The 21305-nt window shown below is 40.1% G+C and overlaps 1 protein-coding gene across 10 annotated transcripts; it reads right to left on the bottom strand.

Annotated features, from left to right (window-relative positions):
• Positions 1-49: 49 nt before the first annotated feature.
• atxn2 (ataxin 2) lies at positions 50-19441 on the bottom strand. Of its 10 annotated transcripts, none has more exons than XM_026342991.1 (27): positions 18920-19441; positions 17452-17482; positions 16987-17046; positions 16512-16583; positions 15158-15308; positions 14363-14377; positions 11388-11512; positions 11151-11242; positions 10658-10846; positions 9920-10092; positions 9338-9586; positions 8053-8238; positions 7582-7761; positions 7147-7254; positions 6894-6964; positions 6419-6777; positions 6023-6086; positions 5791-5922; positions 5133-5150; positions 4384-4456; positions 3780-3970; positions 3115-3241; positions 2812-3003; positions 2500-2714; positions 1662-1712; positions 1348-1525; positions 50-411 (listed from the first exon to the last, which is right to left on the bottom strand). In XM_026342991.1, exons 1-27 carry the CDS (start codon positions 19027-19029, stop codon positions 383-385), a joined length of 3441 nt encoding a protein of 1146 aa, XP_026198776.1. In that variant the 5' UTR covers positions 19030-19441; the 3' UTR covers positions 50-382. The 10 variants fall into 10 exon arrangements, with proteins under 10 accessions (XP_026198776.1, XP_026198777.1, XP_026198782.1 ...); XM_026342992.1 differs by having other exon boundaries at positions 4390-4456; XM_026342997.1 differs by lacking the exon at positions 1662-1712.
• Positions 19442-21305: the final 1864 nt, after the last annotated feature.

The raw sequence follows: 21305 nt of genomic DNA, 5'->3' as shown, positions 1-21305 counted from the left end.
TGCAGGTGTCTTTGTGTGGGTTTTATTTTTTCCTGTTTCTGTGTGTGTATGTGTGTGTGTGTGTGTGTGTGTGTGTGTGTGTGTGTGTGTCTGTATGTGAGAGAACAGGGGCTGAATAGGAGCAGTCTTGTCCGTTAAAACTCTCTAGCTCGTTAAAACATGTCACTGCATCAACCTGTTAACATTCTCTTATTGCCTAGTCTGGGAGGGGAGGGGAGGGGAGGGGAGGGGAGGAAGAGAAAAGCTGATGTGTAGCATGTCTGGTGAGGATGAGGAAAGAGACGAGAGGGAGGGCTCTCATTCTCTTCAACGCCTGGCTTTGAAGGCTCTGGTTGAGGAGCACAACACAGAGAGGGTCCCTCGTCTCGCTGACGCCCTCTATCTACAGCTGCTGCTGATGATGAGGTTGCACTGCAGACATGAGACAAAATGGGGGAAAATCTGAAGTGGAGGGATTTAGAGATTGAACACAATAACACAGGAAACGGTTTGGTCTGGCTAACGTTGGGCAAAGTAAAAATAAAAAAACTATGTGAAGAGTTGATACACTTTAGGTGAAGTTCTCATTTTTTCATATCTCTAACAATAGAAGCTCAAAGCAATGTTTCCATCATCCCTGCCCAACGTACTACACCTGAACACATGCTGTTCTTCTACATCAAATCAGTAACTTCTAAAGTAACTGTGATTTCTGCTTACAAGCCTCTTTTTGTTAGTAAAATGCTCGCATTTCACATTAGGAAAAACTTTGTGTTTTTAAAACGTGTTAGCGTGTCCTTCGTCTTTGTTGTTGTGCAGAAATGTTAAAAACTCTAAAACATGATGACTTTTAAAGCTGCCATCATTATATATCTTTTGAGAAACTACAGGTTATCATAGACGGCTACAGAATGTCGGTACCAGATGCTTCAGCTAAGAAGAGCACGAACATCTGGTTTAATCATATTCTGCACAAACAGGACCGAAACTGAAAGTCACTAATTCATCTGCTCCCACGGTTTCCATCAGCGTCATATTACAATACAGCTGGCTCACTAATGTTATCAACCCAGATATAAGCAAGAGTACGGGCAGACTAGAATAAAACAGGACTGATTCACCGGCTCCACCTGTTGATAACATCTTGTCAAGAAATACTGCCAACACAAATTAATGTGCAGTGTGGGGTTTTTTTCAGGCTATTCCTCTGGTAGATGTTAACATTAGCAAAGCCAGAGGCCATCTGGACACATGACAAACGGATACATTTTTGCACATCAGTATAAACAACACTTATTCACGTTCCAGGTTACAGGATGGATGGTTAGTGTAGCAATCGAAGTAACAACGTGTGCTAGACATACACACCTTGTGGATGTGCCAGGTAGGAGAAATGTGTGGTGGAGGAAACAGGGATGGGGTTGAGGGAAGCCTGGGGCATGGGTGGCTGAGGACCGCCTGGAGGACCCTGGGTAGCCATCAGCATCATCGGTGGATGGGTGGGTGCTGGGTGGTGTGACGGCACTATGCCAGACTGCATATGGGCCTAGGTGTGAGACAAAGTGTGTCAGTGAGACCAAAAGTGTGACAGAAAGTGAGAATGAGAGCGAGAGATAAACAGAACAGTTCATTAGAAAGATGAATCAGACAGACAAGTGCCACAACTGCTGTGTGTGGGTTACTTTCAGAAGCAGCATCAATGGATCCTCTGAGGTTGTGACCACAGGAAAGCTCTAAGAAAAAAGCTCCAGGTAAAGCATCACTTTGGCAAACACAACAGAGCCAAAATATGATTTTAAATATCAAAATAAAAGAAGGAAAGATGTAACCAGCCTTCTAAGAAATGTATACATCAGGTTGGGACATAGACATACTGTGTGAAATGTTTTAGGACATTTGCTGAAGTCACTGAACAACATTTTTAAAAATGCTTTTTTTGTTTTGTATTTTTCTTTTTAGAGCGAGTGGTCCATTAAGTATGGAGCTGGAGTCAGGAGGCAATTAGCTTAGAATAACAAATAATAAAGGGTAAACGGCCACTTGGGCTCTCTACTATCCAAAATAAGGCCAATAAAAACTCTAACAACAGCTCACAAATCAGCACGGTATCTGTGTCCACCAACAAAAACATTACAACATAGAAAGGAAGTTAATTACTGGAACAGCTTCAGTCTGAACAGTATATTTGTGCGGTGGCTCTGGCTATAGTGTTGACAACCTCGCTGGAACGTCACGTCTCCCGTTAATGACACGTGTGGCCGTTTGTCAACATATATTTATACCAGGTTCCACTTCTAAAAACACACTAATGCACAAACTAAAGTGTGAGGTACACCTCCTGAACTTGACTTTCAAAAATATCCCCTGCACCTACAGCACTGACACCAAAATACAACTGATTCATAGCTTAAACACCTGCTGGACCTGATCCCAGATTTCATCATTTCCACTTTTAAAAACAGGAAGCACTGCCAATCGGGCTACTTGGCTGGAGGCACCGTGGGTGTTGTTGTGACCTACCTGCTGCACGTGTGCCATGTGGTTGGGGTTGTAGCCATGCTGCACCTGTTGTGGGTGTATATACACAGTCTGCTGGGCAGAAGGGAACGACGCCTGGGGAGACTGAGGGTTGGGACCCGGGGTCATGGAAGGGGGCGTGGGGGCCAAAGCCGAGTACATCTGCTGCTGTGGAGGCTGGTTGGCCAGATGGAGGGCCTGGGCCGCCGCTGCTGCTGCTACAACACACAAATAGAAAGAGTATATTACTCTAATGCTCAATTAGAAAACATTCAGCTCCAGGTGAAACAGGATTAACAGACTTCATCTACACACCTGCTGCTGCCTGTTGGTGCTGTGGGTGCTGGACTGGGCTGGCAGCCGGGTGGCTAGGGGGACCCCCATGTTGTGGGGGACCACCCTGCTGGGCTTGTCCTGTAGGCGTGGCAGACGGCTGGGGGTGCTGTGGGTGAGGGTGCAAGGTTGCACTGTGGTGGGGGTACTGCTGAGGCATTGGCCCCGGAGACACTGTGAGATAAGAATCAGCACTAGTAGGTATGAAATGTGTGAAACCAGTACACATACCATTGTTGGCATCACATACTCATATCATAGTACACAGGGGGTGGGCTGCCGTACCATACATGGTGTGTGTCTGCTCTGGGTACTGTGTAGTTGAAGAAGAGACGAGGCTGGGTTGGCCATGTGTGGGAGGCGCCATCATCCTGGCACTGCCCTGCATTACGGGGCTGAACACATGCTGTGCCTGGAGGACACACAGACAGACAACATCAGCATAAGAGCCTGTGTGTGCAAAGTTCTGTCTCATCAATACTTCAAAAACTGAAAGCTGGAGCTCAAACACAAATTTGCCACATATGGGGCTATTTAAATACATTTGTACTTGACTTAAGAGTAAAATGAAATGACCGTCCCATATCCTTATTTTACCCTTAGATGACATAAACCCACAAATCCGAACTGTGTGCCTGCTGTTGTTTTTGCCTTCTGCTTACAAAAAGGTAACAACACTTCAGGTGTGAGAGCCAGGAGCCTGCAGTCAGTTCCACAAATCAAAAGAAATGAAACATTGGCATCCTGCTGGCACCCTGTCAAGTGGCTGGACTGTAGGCATCTGTCAGACAAATGGCGGACTAATGAACAGCTGGAAAAGAGAAAGACTGCCAGTGCTAACTGATAGGACCACAGTAACTTTAATGGCTACATATGGCTCCTATTAGGGCTAAACATTGCTGGATCAGCTGCTGCAGTCCTAATACTGGAAGTGGCAGAACAAATCTCACCTGCGATTGGTAGTGTGGCATCTGCTGGACCAGCGGCTGACTGAACTGCTGCGGGCTGCAGGTGAAGTACTGTGCAGAGTAGGCCGGGTTTGGTGCTACAATGGGTGGCCCTGCTGCTGTCGCCGAATGCATCATGGTGGGCGTGCCTGGCGGGTGATGCTGGTCTGACCTCTGCTGGGGCATGTTGGGTACTGGAGATTCATGTTAACAATTTACATGAAAGAGAGTTTTTTCCACAGAGGACTGATGAGAAAATACTGCTTGTTTGATAAGAGGCAAAGTGTTTCCCAAACTTTATAAGATGAGTAATTCTAAAAGACACACAAAATGAACTTGCAGAAATGCACTAGCCTACCAACAGCATGGCAACAAAAAAACCTATAATGCAACTCGTTCTTAATATTAAGTAACGTAAAGACCAGAAACTTGTACCATTTGAAGATGTTTTAATTGCACAGCCCCTAATTGTGAAAATGTAACTTTATACATATTATGTTGTACGTGAATGTTATTCCGCTTCAGAGACACAGAGAGTGAGAGCAAAAGGGAGCGTGAGAGCGACAATGGTGGGAGGGAAATGAGAGAAAGCTGTGGTTATTCTCACCTTTACCTGGTCTGTAGGGTTTAGACTGGCTGACCGTCATATGTGGCATCTGAACCTGGTACATAGCTGGAGACTGGAGGGAGGAGGGGGATGATAGTGGTAGATGAAGAAAACAAGTTTATACCTAATTGTCTCCGGGCACCTCTGCATCATTTCTACAAGAATGAAAACCATCCCTTGGCTAAAAATGTGACTTTATGCTTGTTTGAGTGAGAATACTCTTACTATAAATCTGTGGGGCTGGATACAAACTAACCAGCTTTAAACTGTCGCTTTAATAGCTAACCCCTCATCCAACACATACAAACTGTATTTTAAAAACAAACGTGCATGTGAGACTGTGGAAATCTCTTACCTGGGGCCACATGCATTTTCTATGCTCGTCTATCATTGGGCAAAAAAATGTGTTTAACACCTACGACTACAACCCAAACATTGCTCATCATACTCTGTTCTTTAACTGTTTAACAGTATACACCATGCACTTCTATTACAAACAGTACTGCAGAAACAACAGAGGCTTAAACTCCTATCAGCTCACAGCCATTGGTAAACAGATGAAGCCAATAGAAATAAGATGAAGTTAAGTCCATCTGTGATGACAGTTTAAAATGAATTGCAATAAGAAGTTGGCAAACCAACATCTGATGGCATTAATCCAACAAGCAAGCCAAACATCTGAGTGCTGATTGGGCTTAAAAAAATAAATAGATTTAAAAATAATAGAAATCTTAAAAAAATCCACAAACCTTCCATATTATGCTTTTCTAATGGAGCGAGAGAGAGAGAGGAGGAGGGGGAGAAAAGGAAAAAAGAACCACTCTTTAGTTGTTCACCAAGTTATTTACCATTTACATGTGTCTGATGTTGGATCACCAAGTTTTTCTTAAAGCAACACAGGAAAATATATCGATTCATGTGTTTTTCTAGTAATAAGTATTTTGTACGATTACAAATATTTTGACATATTGTATACATATTTCATATTCTTCCTCCGTTCTTTAAACATTTCAAAGCTTGTTATCCTAAATATTTACCTAAACATTTTTCACACAATTCAGCAAAAATAATAATAAAAAACAGGGAAGGGAGAAGAAAAGCGATGGCAAACACATGTTGTGTATGGACATGGTCCATTTGTCAAGATGTGTTAAAGGAATTATAAAAAAAACGTGTGTTCCTAAACAAATAAAATCAGGAAATAATGATTGAATTACAGCTAAATCAATGACAGAAAGGGAAAACAATTAAAAACAAATATATTGGGAGATATCAGGGCAAATGTGGTTATTTAGGGATAATAATTTCACACTGATTTAATGCATTTAATGGGTGAACTACTCTAAATAGAAACAACAACATGTTGTGTCCAACCTGCACATTTCAGCATGGGGGTGTGTGTCTCACCTGCACTCCAGGGCTGACGGGGGTGAGGGGATACATCTGGGGGAAATAGACAGTTGGGGGCTGTGGGACCACGATGGAGGGGCTAGGCTGGCCCTGAGGCCGGGGGGGCGTTGGAGTGTTGGCTGGTTTGGGCTGATAAAGTAGCATTTAAAAACAGAGAGAGACACAATGTCAGAGACAGAAAGCTAGTTTAGTTTATATTGTTTAAATTAAGGTGACAGGGAACACTGACCTGTGTACTGAACCTGGGTTTGAACTCGTTGGCATTTGGGTTCAGGGTGGATTTTCTCACTTGACTGCAAAAAAGAGTTTAACATTTGAGAAACTAGTCTAAATTTAAAATTAGTATTACCAATATACTGTTCTTATTAGCAACAGAAAAGCTCTGTAACCTCCTAACACAGTTGCTAGAAGAGATTTTTAGCAAACATCGCTGAATAATTAGTAAGTAGTGTATCTGCCGGAAACTATTTTTAATGCCACATTAATACACATTTAATGCTCTAGTGTTTCTCGCAATAACATTTGAGGCGGAATAAAATCATGTCCATTGTCAAAACAGTATCTCTCATAAAATACGCTAGGCTCTGATTACACATACAATCTCCCTGTTTAACCATCCACTCACTCTTGTACTGCCTCCTTTTTCTCCTCCTTCTCTTCTTGCTTAGGTCCACCGAATGTGGAAGTGGCTGTGGTCTGAACTCCCTGTGACGTCACATCCAGGCTTTCCCTCTTCTGATCTGGGGCTGAAGGAGATGGGGACAGTGCAGCAGGGCTGCCAGGCTTACTGGTGTTTGTGGCTGTGTTGGATGTGGCAGAGGCACCACCAGGGGTACCGGCAGCAATCACTACAACACCCTCTTCAGTTCCCTCCCGCCCCGCTGTTTTGTCCAGGGGAAGGTCTTTAGGCTTGTCTACTGAATCTCTGGAAGGCTTGGTCGTCATCTGGTCAAAGGTGGGGTCTGGGTTTGAACTAGACTGCAACTGGAACAGGGAAGATGAAAAGAACAGTTCACAGCACACACAAACTCAGGTGCAGCCGCATAAACATGAAGTTTTGGCATTTCTATACCATATTAATAAATGAATGAGATACTTACCCTAAAATCCACACTAAATTTCTTTAAATTATCTAATTGTTTTCTATGATCTGGTGCCATAGAAGGGGGTCCTATAAGAGCAGTAGAAAGAGACAGACGTGAGGGTTTCAGTAATGGAAATATCTATTTAGCCAGAGTAAATACCCTAAAATAGATTACAAAGCTAAATAATAAAACATATTAACAAATGGTTTATTCTTTAAAATCTTAGTGATACAGCAGCCACAACACTATAAAGCAAATACAGCTATACCTTTACAGACTGGTCTGGTGATACTGGATGAGCTGTCTGAGGGCTTAATGTTTTCCTTGTTTGCCGTGGGGGATGTTTGTCTTGTCTCCTGAACCCAACACTCTTTTGCTACAAAGAAAAATTATTAGTTTACTCCAAAGCATAAAAGCAGAGCAGGGATTTGTGAACAGTGCTTGTGTTTAGTGCTGATAGTCACAGATCGAGTTCAGTACTGAATTAGGGGTGTAAACACTTTAAGAAATTTCTTTGGAGATTTTTTATTTTTATTAAATAAAAAAGTGTTCTAATATACATTATGGACTATGGGCGTTGCCTAAAGGTAATAATAACATTTCAAAATAACTGTACATTGCAGTGAAATTTATATGAATACGTCACAAAATCAACTAACCCATGGTTTTATTCTTGGTGAAAGCTGATTACTTTTAAGCTTACCATCAGCGGATGGAGAGGTGACCATGTTGGAGGCAGGGGCAGCAGCAGTAGGAGAGGAAGCCGATGTTGATGTAGCAACTGTTTCAACAGGAGCTGCCCCTGTCTGGGGTGATGGTATAGAAGAGGAGCCAGGGGAAGATCCACCCATACTATTCTGCCGTGGTGAGCGAGGTCTGTGAGCTGAGGAGGGAAACAAGAAATTAATTTTGTTGATCACAAAATATACCTTATGCTAAATTACCATGACCAAATTATTTCATCTTGATTCACTGGGCAACATTAGAGGTTGCATACCCCACGCAATAAGATAATGCAAGGTGGATGTAATGCTTTAAGTACCCACAGCATTAAAACCCTAGTGTTCTTTGCTGATCTGATGCATTGTGTGTTATCTTAATGAAGTAGAAATATCCAAATGAATCACAATAAACCACACAAAGAAAAAGAAAAAGAAGTACAGAACCATTCTACCTCCACTAACAACTGAGGACCATGTCCCTCCAGAGGAGCTGCTCCTGGTTGGTGGAGTCGCTGGGACCTCTCCAGGGCTACTGTGGGAAATTAAGTCCACTCCTGGAGGAACTCCAGTGGTCCGGCAGGGTGGTACTCTGTGAGCACGAGGTGTTCTCTGGGATTTTGGAGACATCCTGGGGGGACCTGTCAATGAAGAAAGAAACCAAAAGACAGACAGAACTCTGTAAACAGACAGTGGAAGTGGGGTAAACACACTACACAGTGTTTCCTGCCACCCTGTTATGAAGGTTTCAGCCTGAGGTTCATCTGTGTATTTCAAAACCTTCGCAGAAACCCAACATCTGTACTGGTTATATCTTAATGCAACTTTTAAATATCACATCATACAGCAATGTTATTTGGTGACAAACATGTTAGTGGAGAAACTGCAGATGATCCCATAAAGCGATCAGGCAACACACCACACTCCAACCACAATTAAGCAAAGTGTGAGATGAGAAATGGAGACCGAGAGCATAGAAAGCAGAAAGTGATGTGGAAACAGGTCTTTAAAGAATTCACTATTTAGCAGAGTTTATGCAGTTACACAGATAATATCCATTTTAAAACATTTGACAACTTTCACCACAATTCACGTATTTAATTGTTTTAGCTCAATAATCCAGCTCAGTGGAGCTTGAATTGAAACAAAACTAGTGAACTAGTAACTTAGTTACTAAAACTATCCTCTTTTTAAATGGCCAATCTCTATCAAGGCATCTGAACAATTTAAGCTCATAATTTTATATGTTATTTATTTTATTCTTGTAGTCATAATATTAGCTAAAAGAGTAAGCTGTCTGCTAACATCAACTTCCTCTTACCTGCACCATCAAAAACAAAATAAAACAGAAACAAAAACATTGTGAGAAATGTTTTCAGTGGCAGAGCGCTTGCTAAACAAAAACCCAGCACACACAGCAGTGCACCCACATGCCAAGAGGAACTGCTTGATGAACTGAAAGGGTCAACTTTGTCATTTGCTATATATTATATACAATTTCCATTTGTACAGAAATTGCAAATATGACCCCAACTCAGTCTAAAGATGCATGTTCACCTATTTGTGTTGTTCCACACTAGACCTGGGCAAATTTAGTTTTGAAAGTAGTTTTCTTATTAACTCTTGTTATTAACAAATGGTTTTTAACATGATTGGAAAAATTATTTCCATTTTGAGCTCATTCCATCCACCTTCAACTCATGCCTTTGCCCAGGTCTACTCCACACTGATGTGGGGTACCTTCTGAAGACATGCGTTTGGGCAAAGTGGAGGATGGCGACGTGAGCCCGTGGTGGGAAAAGGAGGATGAGGAGGAGGGATAGGAGGGGTGGGATGAATGAGAAGGAGGCCTGGAAGGTCGAGAGGGGGGTCTGGAGGGTGGCCTGGTGGGCGTGGTTGCCCGAGGAGGCAGGGAGGAGGGGCCAGACTGGTAACGAGAGGGGGGACGAGAGGAAGGAGATGGACAGGGTGAGGGCCAGTGGGATGTACCTAAAGGAGGGAAGGACAAATGATCAAGAATGACAAACAGCAGATGACAATCAGTTAAAGTAGGGAAAACAAAGGAAAAGCAGGAATAGAGAAAAGACTAATAAAACATGAGACAGAAGGGCACAGATGAAAAATGTTGCAACTATCATAGAGAAAGTAGAATGAATTAACAGCAACAACCAATGCCCAGAGACTCTAAACCATAAATAACAGAAAAAAATAACAGTGTGTCACTTTAGACCCACTCACCATCCAATGTACCCATATATCAATTCTGTATATAGAATGTAGAAAGCAGCAACAAAGAGGTTAGTGTGTGATGTATAACCGTACCTCCATTAACCACCCTCTGGTCAGCCCCTGAGCTGGGACTGTAGTCTTGAGGTCCTGGCCGAGGAGCTGGGGGTCCAGCTGAGCTCTGAGGCAGACGAGGTGTATTCTGACGTCCTGGCCCCCAAGACATTGCCTCCCTGTTCCTCTGACCTGGGGGAATGTACTTGTTCTCTCTACACATGTGCAAAAAAAACAAAAAAAACAAAACAAAACAAAAACAATATAGGCAGATGGTTCCGTTTTATATACAAGACAAAAGTCAACATAACGAAGAGGAGGAATAATTTCAACACTCTATTTTGTCCAATTAAGTACTTCTCATCAACCAAAATGAGCGTGTGGTTTCTTTAATTATCAAGAAAGCATTTGTTCTGGGAACAGCTGCTGCCTACTAGTGCATTTGCAGTAACTATCTCTGTTTAAAGCTCAAATATGATTCTCATGTCTGCACCTGAGGTCTACTGCAAACTAAGCATGCAGCAGTAACGACAGATTCTGCAAGTATTGTTATTTAGTAATTTCTTTGCGTTCATTTGATAGTAAACAGCAGACAGTCAGAAAATACCAGTAAGAAGGACTTAAATGTTACAGTACTGCGATCATAATGAAATGAAATTAATGAAATCTGACACATGCTGGTTGCAAAGTCAGCCTACAATTGCATAATTAGTACAGGTACACTGACACACACAAGAAGCATAAATTGGCCCTGAGTTTGTATTTATGCCTTGAGCTCACCTGTTAATTGTGTGGGACTCCCTTTCCCCTCGGACCACAGCAGTATATTTTTCCTCTTCAGAGCGGTCATCATTCTCCAGGGCCACACGGGCCTTGTATGTGGAACTGGCCTCAATCTCCTCTGCCAGCTGGGCAGCACGTGCCTCCCTCTTGAGGAATTCCTCTGAGTTGTCCCGCTCCAAGGGGACCCTGGAAAACAAGTTCAGGTCAGACAAGGGCACCAGGGTGATAGAGGACTGAGGCTCAGACCTTGAAAAAAAGAATTTACTTTGCTGTAAAACTAAAACAGGTTTTAAAGTATGACACAACACAGGTTAAAGAGATGTTGAAAAATACCTCTGTAACACAATAATAAAAAAAAACATATAATAATGTATTAAGTAGAAAATGCAGATTACCGGTACTTACACCTAGTGCAATGTGTTATGAAAGTTTAAACTTTTTAACAAATTGATGCATACCGAGACATATAGGTATGAACACAGAGGCTTACGTATATGTAGACAGGCTGCTGTCGTAAGTGGACAGGACTCCATACTTCTCTTCATTGTACTTGAACATGTCATTGGGGTCCCACCCATTTGACTGAAATGATGGGAGAGAAGCACAGGTATGACAGAATCAGTTAGCTCCTCCCAATGTCAAAATATCTGTTAAATCTGACAGTAAAAGCCTGTGCGGATTCCACTATATGCAGTATGAAGTGCAATCACAAATTGTGCGTTCTTACCACATCTGTATCCAGAGACTCAAGACTGTCAGAGTTATGGGTCTCTCCTCCATCCCAAGGCTCTAGATCTTTCTCTTTATGCTCGCCATTAATTCTGCCGCTAACTGCTGCATCTGTAAAGTTGTCTGTGGCACACACAAAGAATACGTACAGTAACTTCAGAAAGTGTTCAAACACATTGTCTTTTTGTACCCTATTATGTTGTACTTTTAATTTTCATTGGCAGATTTGCTGTTTTCACACCTCAATAAGCCATAATGACAAAGTGAAAATTGATTTTTGTTTCACATTTATTCAAAATCTGAAACTGAAATCTTTAATTTGGGAAGTATTCAGAAGCTTAATTATTTTCCAATCTAACTACAGCTTCAACTCTCCATGAATCTCTACAAGCTTTGCAAACCTGGACTGGGGCAGTTTATCCTGCTCTTCCAGACAGTCTGACAGCCTTCCAGGGTCTGTGAACTTCCATACTGTTCCAAATCCCTGAATTAAACCCCAAGGCTGTGCTATAGGATTCTAAGAAACTCCTTGTACTCAGCTACATTCACCCTTTCTTCAAATCTGACCTGTCTCCCTGTCTCCTCCCTCTCATTGCTTAGTGCCACCGCCATAACATGATGCTGCCACCACCATGCTTTACCACAATGATGGTATTAGTCTGATGTTCACCAGACAATGCTTGAAGTTCCACTTTCATCTCATCCGAGTAGATAATATTTTATTTCATGCTCTGACTCAATAAAATGCTGGTTGGCAAACTTCAAGCCACTGTCATATGCCATTTACTGAAAGTGGCTTCCATTGAACCACTCTACCATAAAACCCTGATTGATGGAGTGTTGCTGGCAGGTTTCTGCATCTCTGCAGAGGACTTCTGAAGTTATTTTAGCCAAGTGCTTACACTTTACAATAAAAAAAAAGGTGTACCAGAGCACAACCTGGAGAAGCACAGCACAGTATATGAATATTGTTTGTAAATTAGATACATTTTTGATTTCTTTTGAAAAATGTAAGAAAAAAAAAGTTGTCATTATGAGTTACTGATTGGGTGTAAATTTTTGGGGAAAATGGGAATTGTATCCAAGTAAAATTAAACCTACAACACAATAATGTGTGTGAAAGTCACTGTACTTAAGTACAACAGACTGCTACACATCAACATACACACCCCCATAGGCTCAAAATGGTATACAGTCACATGGCTGCACTTTCACTGTTTATGCAGAGAAGCGATCATGCCTCATGAGCTTGTGCCTCAAGCTCCCACAGCAGGTCTTTATGGAGGTAGTGGTGGTTGACCAGACACACCCACTCACAATCAAGACATGGGCCCAACTGGATTGGGGAAAATCCTTTCAAAAAATTTGAGCTATTGCTTGAGCTGGCATTGGTTAAAGGAAAACAGCAGTGTGAGCAAAAATATAAAAACTTGTACAGAGAAAAGGGTAATCTCTAATTACTGCCTTAGCATGTAACTAAATTAATTAAAAGTAATTCAAGCAGAAAGATGCTATTATCTTCACCAAGCTAATCCTATTTAGAAATTAAAAGCAGGTATCACAGCAGGTCTACCAAGTACAACCCCTTGTATCATATACAACCATGACAACAGCTTGAGAAACAATATTCATATGTGTATAAGGCCATTTGGGGCTGATGGTAGTCAATACTATCACAAATATTTACCCTATGTAAGTAAGCTTACAGAATTATTTCATTTGCTCATTTAAAACCAGGGGCAGGCTCAAAGAAAACCCCCAAATATATTTGAAAGGACGTCTAATCTCATGTCAGCCCAAGTCTGCGCTCACATTCTCAGAACTGGCACCAACAGACTATGTGCATAAAGCATATCAGCCACCTGGAGTTACATAACTCAGTCACCCAAACTCATCCAACAATACAAAGTGCATTTTAGTATTTCTGGTACACAGCAAGAAATACTAGATTAGCACCATACAGACAGTTTGAGTAAGAGTTCTGAATTACATTGGCAAAGGTGATTGGTATACTTTGAACACACTGTCCATCAAGGGAGTTGTACATAAAAAATGGAACATTTACAAATCAAATCTGGGCATAGTGAGGGTTAAGCAAACATGCATGTAATTGTAGTCAATTATATGACTTCAACTTCAGGTCCAAACCAAATTAAACAACCTCACATAACTTGATTTTTTATACAATACTCATAAATCAAATTAAAGTGCTAGTGTTGGAAATGGGTTTTCAATTTGTTGCTTTCAATGGAATCATAGTTATAATTTCCTCTCACACAGGTCTCATCTGACCTTAGCTGTAGTCCAAGAAGGCTTAAAATCAAGCGCTGTAGGGTAACCACAGGTTTAACAAAATAGAATCATATCCTTCAAAGATAAATTACTAGCTTGGCGTTAGGTACAACAAAATACATTAAATTTTACAATAAAAAATGAAGTGCCGATTTTAGACAAACTACAAATAAGTTAGTACTGCTTTTAGTTTAAAACAAAAACAATTATTAGCTAAAATATTTTATGCAATTAGGTGTGTCTCTCTCTCACACACACATCGTAAGACTTCTGATAAGTAAACATGTGCCTGTATATATAATGCCTAGGGCCATTACCACAGTAGGCTTCAGCTAAGCCTCTAAAGAAAATCTTAATTAAAAAAAAACCCCAAAAACTGTGTGTGACAGGACAAGTGGTAACTCTTCCACTGAAAGCAACATCCAGTGTAGCGATAAAGCCTCAGATGCAAAGATGAACCAAGATTGACCTGTGTAAAATATTCAATGGAATTATATGAAAGCAGTAAATGGTATCATCACGTTGGAATTACAACGCAGCAATTGGTAGCAACAGATTAGGCCCCAGCCTAAAGTATTCACATTTGTTTGAGTATGATTTTATTTTAATGTAAGCTTATGAAAGCATGTATGTTTGAGAGCATACAGAAATGTGAGAGATGAGAAAACAGCCATATATTACCTGTGTCAGAGGAGACTAGACCATTGGAGAGGAGAGACAGACAGATGACAGAGAGTCAGAAGATGGTCTAACAGACAGAATGACTGACTGGCGATTACAATTTTGGGATATGGACCAACTAAGTAAAAGAAAATAATTCTGTTTTCTTTTAGTAGGTTTTACAAATTGCATGTTGTTTTCATAATTACACAAAGGAAACAGAAACACTTAACTGTGTTGTGTACTTATTTATATGCTCTTAATACATTTTTCTTTTCTGTACAACACAGTAAAATTTTCAGTTAGTCTACAACTGTTCAATTGAGCAAGATAACAATTTTAGAAATTCACCAGTGCAATACCTCTTTTAAATCATATGATGAAGCCCTCATACTTTTTCACCTGCTCATTGTCAGAAAATAAAACCTTCCCACATAATGTATTATTGTTCAAAGGAGAATAGTATGGATGAATTATATGAAGGAGACTCCTTCAGCCTTTATTGAGTGTCCTTGCTCTGCCAGGGCAACCTTCTGACCAATCAATAGATCACATTAGTCTTCAATGACTGGCCGCTCAGAGCAGACGCACAAGATTTAACGCCTCTTTGATATCAAGTTAGTGAATACAGACTGAAAAAATCTATATATTGTGTATGGGGCATACTGTGATGGGCATTTACTCTGCCATATGTTTATTTTATGCACTAAATACAATGACACTTAGTTGCCTTACATACATACATAGTTTACAACTTTAGCATGTACATCACTAGGTATTTTAAAAACTGCCATTGACAGCAGTTGTCAACAGTACCTTTCCTGGCGAAATTTAGGTCTACATCTTTGAAGGTCACGACTACAACATCTGAGGCCTTGAAAATGATGCTTTCCACAATATCCTCTTTCCTGGGACCTATGCTTGGCTCTGGGCTTTTTCTGTGGGCAGCATCCAACACCAGGTCACACTGAGGGAGAAAGTTATGTTAAATTGGAAAAATTAGGATCTGAAACACAACAAAGGCCTGAACTACTATATCTACATGAGATACGAGGTGCCATGGGACATTTGAGGATAAATACCATGCATTTGTTTCATTTAATCCTGCATCACAGCAACAAAACTAACAAAAATCAGTCACTAATTAACTTATCTTCTAAAATATCAAACAGTAACTTGTTCAATCTTCTCAAGAAAGATATGCCGTTTTCCCCTCCGAGTTATTTAATTCGGAATGATCTTTTTAAGCAATCTGCAGAGGGTGGAGTCTAAATATATGGCACAATTCTTTCACCATATTCTGACATTTTATGCACTACAAACTATTTATATAGATAATGCAAATAAACCTGACGAGCAGCAAAGGACCTAATGAATGAAATAACTTAATATGCATCAAAGCTTATTAAACTCAATAAACTGGATTCTGCTGCTATTGAATGCCATCCACACCAGACAGAGGCACTTCAGATCCAGTAAAACTAGTAAAGTACCTTAAAACAAAATTTAAAACCAAAGCCCTGAAATTAAACATTATATTGTTGAGAGAGTAAGAGGCAGTATACAGAATGGTTTTGAATACAGCTATGTGAATATTTCAGCATGTTTGACTGCTTAGCCTGCACACACTGTGGTAATAAAATCCACATGTGATGTTTTGTTTTGGTCTCAAAACAAAGTGGTGTTTCTGCCTGTACAAGCACACCAAAATCAATTTCTGCTGGAGTATCCTGCTGGCCTTATTCACATTTCAGTCGAGCAACCTTTCAAAAGATGTGGAAGCTATAACCAGTTTGATGTAAAAGTAAGGGATAAGGTATGTTGCAGGCATGCAATTAAGAACTGAAGCTAAACCCCAGCTCTACTAAATTAACTGAACAGAAACTTCTACCTTTGCTAAGGTTAAGCTTTTATGTTGTGCAAAGTGAAATTTCCCCCAAAGGGAAAATGCTGGGGAATATTTCAATCTAAAAGGAAAGAGATGAAGGTCCACATATTTCTCCTCCATAAAAGGAAAGGTGGAAATGTGTTTAAGCCACCTCTAGGGTCAAGCTGCTGGCAAGGCATCTTCCAAGCAGTTAACCTTCATCATTAGTACAGCTATTGAGGAAATTACAGATCTGGCTCCATATTAACACCTATAAAGAACGCTGCACTGTGTGAGCCTTACCTCTGGACCATATGTTTTAAATACTCCTTCATAGACTGCTCCATTTTTCACTTTCAGCTCGCATTTGGTCCCCTATAAAAGATAGCACTAATATTACTCACTGTATGCAGCAGTCACTCATTCAATGAATTGTCAGTTTCAATTTACACATTGAGAAACAGCAAGTTGGGAAACAAATCTTGATTTGAATAAGTGACTGATCAATTTCTGCTTTGTTTATGCAACCAGATGTCTCTACAAATCTCAGAAGTTTTGTTTATTGCTGCGTAGACATTTAAAAGAAACAGCATATGGTAAAAGACTGGCTGCAGTACATACTGCTGTTACCTACTCATTTAAAGTAAGCATGACATGCTTTTGCTACTTATTTTTAAATTCACTTATTACACAAAAGTCAAAATTTCAAAAATTACACAAAAATATTAGTGATACCTTGAACATTATCTCAAAAATGTAAGAGAGACAGTAAACGTACCACCACTGAAGTCAAGACATGGACCATCCTCACATTTGCATATACACCACTGAAAATGACCTAAAGAAACGACAAAGTTAAATTCTGATGCCCCCCATTTGCAAAGACAATGAGAGAGAATTATGTTAAACTGACTCTCATTGCTGTGCTACACCTACAGGGCATTTCCTCCATTCATAATGAAAAGCAATCAGTAAAAGCTATCAAACCACAGGATTTATGCTGGGTTTGAGGTCTCTCCAATGAAACTTTAAAACCAAATTGCATGCTTTAAAAAAACAAGATACTGTCTTGAAATGACTGTCAAGTATAAATGAAAAGAAATACTGATTCAGTGTGTATGCTTTCAAAACACAGTTTCCCCTCTTTGATACACAGCACACAAGTAGAAGAAACCTCTGATGACACATGCTTATGAGAAAAAGCTATTTTCTACTGACTTATGAGAGCTAACTGATTACTTACTGCTGCAGGACCTTTTCCACTGTGCCGTCCCCTGAAAGAAAAAAATGCCATCGTTGTCAAACTGGCAATGGGAAATTTCTGCTAGCATACTAAACAAAGTAATCTCAGAAGGGGACAACTGTACAACTGAATAATAGAAATCTCAGGAGGTAGTGGTGTACATGTGTAAGATGGTACAGAACTGCTGATGCACATGTTAAAGGGGAACAGTAAAAATCATCAACAAGAATCATCCAATTTAATTGTAAATGAAACATCCTCAGGTCCCATAACAATTTGCTGTTTGGCATAATGCTGGAGTGACTGCCAACCAAACCCTGAGTAGCATTCATTTTTCCAAGCATGTCCTAAAATGCACCTCGTTCAACAGCTGGCACATGGACAGACATCCACACTTGATTCAACGTAGGCAATGGCCGCTTTCCCCACACAGCTCCCTTATAGTAAATGAGTAATAGGTTTACTCGTGTCCTCAATACTCAAACCAAATCAAAGTCGTTTCAATATTAAATGGAGAATCCTGTATGCCTGAGGATCAACTGATCGCTTTCTAATTTTAAAATTTCCATACGGCCTTACTAGATGAAACCTACGCAATGAATGGGGCGTACTGTCCTAGTAACCGGTGAATAGAAGCCTGACCAAAATAGCAATACAAAGATTCACAATACGCATGCAGCTCCTGCACAGACAATGTTTTAGCTTTATCTTGGGACAACATGTGCAGAAATGTCATACTTCAAGGACACTATTTCATACGAGCAGTAACGTCAAGGTTGAAAGCCGTCGGTCTATAATTCCCCCCTTCTCCTCCTCATCCGCCCCTTTCTTTCGTGCGCCCACTCGCTTTATATCAATTTCTTGGCAAACCCATTGCAGCAGTGTTGCGGTAACGCACCAAGCTACATGACAGTCAATGGAAAACAAACACTGTTGTTCAGCCACAGTCTCTTAAATTGAAAAGTCGTAAGGATGTGTCCCGTTAGCTAGCTGTAATAACACTGAATGTGGCAAGTGCACGGAATAACAAACAAGGGCTGTAAAACGGCTCATTAACACTTGCTAAATTGACTCCAAGCCGATACTAAACTTGCCAAACAACATCACTGATACACGTTTGTGAAAATTTGTCTTTCTGCCCAGACTTGTCTCATTACATGGCCTGAGACCAGATGTTATGTTTTATTCAGCGTGCGAGAGGAGGTACCGTTACGACGAAGTTGCAACATTACTGGAGCAAGCAGCCAGGCCTTGCTAGCTAAACTGCATAACGTTACGCTAGATAACACGTCGCAAGGCCCACATAGCGTTCACCAACATGTACAAGTTTTGGACCACTTAATGGACATGTCATCTCTTAAAACTGTAACTATTTAAAGTGTCTATGCCCAAGCACTGAAAACTGATCACGTTTCTCCCCGCTGATATGTTTTTTATTTCAATACGTTAACGATTACATTTCACAGACCTGCCCATATTCTGTCTTCCCCCGCCGCTTCCTCCGGCTCCAGAGGCGGGGGCACCAGCGGTGTTGCTACCACCGGGCTTGCTGCGATTTCCACCGGCCTTCATTGACATGGTGATCCCATAAAAGACAGCGTCTTAAAACGACCAGTTTCACACCGCAATGACTTGACGATGAGAGAGTGTATGGTTGTGTGACAGCTCGCTAATGTTAGCTATACTAAGCTCTGGCTAGCTAACAAGCTAATGTCAACGTGCCTCTTTAAGAGGATGCTATGCTAAGAAGCTAGCTGGCTACCAGCTGCTAGCTAAATTAGCAATATGTACAATTACTATTAAAACAGAAAAAAATTATATTTAAAAAAGACAACACGCGCCAATCACTGTTCCAAGATGAACATGGATGTTACACCTTTTGTCAACCTACTATGTAGTCCTAACAAAAAATGCAATTATTTCAAAATAGGGTTTACTGCTATCTCGGGTTCTTTCCGTTGCTAACAGCGAAAAGACCAAAACAGTCTGAAAGGGGACAAAAACCAGCGGAGGGATATATGAAAAACGAAAGGACTCATGACATCTATCTAAATATTCAGATATTGTGTTTTGTGTCAACCACCAATTTGCTAAAACGAAAAACGTAGTCATATGTAATCCAGACTGCCAGATGAAGCATACAGGCAGTCGTTGTTTAGAAAAAATACACCTACATCAGGCACTACTTTCAGGAAGTCCACGGACACTCCATGGCTGTTTTGTGACATCCACGTGAGCCGGTGAATACATAAACTACACACAGACGCACGCTCATAGAAACCTACTATTAACACACTGACGGTGAGTGTTTATTGATGGCAGTTCAACTTGCACATTGCAATTAGGACTGCTCTCAAGCTGCCTGATAAAGATACACTTTGACCTATTCCCATCTTGCAAATAAATGAACCGACGTTAATAAACCTGATAAGAACAAGAGCTGGGAAACAAAGTGATGACATGAAGGTTGTTACAGGTAAATTACATTTACTTGTATGCACCAGTTTAGATAACGCTGGGCAAAATACATATGTTGTTGATTTTTAAGTAAAATTGTGTAAATACAAGCCCTGCAGCCAAAACATATTGAAATGAGTCCTTGTTCAAATGTTAATGCACTGTTACTTTTTATTTTATGAGCTTTAAAAAATATTGAAGAAACATGACATAACTCTTTTCACGTTATTCACTGATTACATGAAATTTGCATCCAGAATTTGCTGATATTTGAAATCCATTCTTCCCTGTATCTGTGCAGTGTATCTTGTGCTAATGGCTGCCTAAGAACCTATAATCATAGTGCAACCCTGTCTTTTAATCTTACTGACAAGATTAAATTCAAATGAGACTTTCAAATATTTTGTACCCCTCATGTCACCAAAACTTAAATATAACATAAATTAGTGCAAAACAATACAGCTGACAAATATGTTACAATAGCGCTGAAAAAAGAGGCTACCTCTTTATTCCATTTGTTGGCTGTATTAGAAGAAACACTGTTTTACATAGGTTAAAGGAACAGAACTACAGTGTAGGAATATTTATTTAGATGTAAATGCCATGCTTTCAAAAATTTACAGGCATACATTTTAGTTAACATTTTTGTAAATACAAATATAATATAGTTAATGTACCAAAAGTAAAAATATTTTTGACACAATGAATGAAATATAGGTATATCATTAGAAAATAATTATTGATGCATTCATGTGTAATTAAGTGTAAAGCTGCAAGGGAATATGTATGTGGATATGTTTGATTACTATGTAGTAATAAATACACTGCCACACTGAAAATATAATCTTAAACTATCATAAATAATACATCATAGTATATTTATTGATCATCTGTCAAGTTTCCATAACAAAAGTTATCAAACAAGAAAACAACTTAGATTTAGTTGATTTGCAAATAATTAAAATGCTACTAACATAATAATTGGTCAGTTGTTTAAACTTTTCATGCAAAACCTCTGCCAGTTTGGGGTTTGGGGTCAGTGGTTGGAAAAAGCAAACAAAATAAAACAAGGGCGCCTTTCACTACTTTCTGATATTTCACAGATATTGTAGTAAGTAGAAGAAAATATAAATAATGAAGAATAAGCCCCTATTTAGTTATTTTCCTCTTTCCACCACTGTTTATAGCTTGGATGTTCCTATAGATTGTTCCGATGCTCACAAACAGACAAACAGTATGAGTAGCTTAAATGCTGTTCACAAATAAGATTTCCGCAACGTGAGTTTATTATGTGTTTAAATTAATTTTAACCATGAATGATTTTAACCAATGAATCTGAAAACTGGGGCCTTACAAGGACCCAGCAGGGGCTGGCCATTCCAAACATAATAGATTGA

This window comes from Anabas testudineus, chromosome 9 (genome assembly GCF_900324465.2).
Source record: "Anabas testudineus chromosome 9, fAnaTes1.2, whole genome shotgun sequence".
Classification (NCBI taxonomy): domain Eukaryota; kingdom Metazoa; phylum Chordata; class Actinopteri; order Anabantiformes; family Anabantidae; genus Anabas; species Anabas testudineus.
The sequence above is the reverse complement of the archived record's forward strand: the minus strand, read 5'-3'. Positions and strand labels throughout refer to the sequence as shown.

Coding starts and splice junctions, on each gene's coding strand:
- atxn2 (XM_026342991.1), bottom strand. CDS start 19,029: ATGTCAATGAAGGCCGGTGGAAATCGCAGCAAGCCCGGTGGTAGCAAC. Junction 17,047..17,451: donor GTGGAAAAGGTCCTGCAGCA/GTAAGTAATCAG, acceptor TCGTTTCTTTAG/GTCATTTTCAGTGGTGTATA. Junction 6,778..6,893: donor AATTTAGTGTGGATTTTAGG/GTAAGTATCTCA, acceptor TCCCTGTTCCAG/TTGCAGTCTAGTTCAAACCC.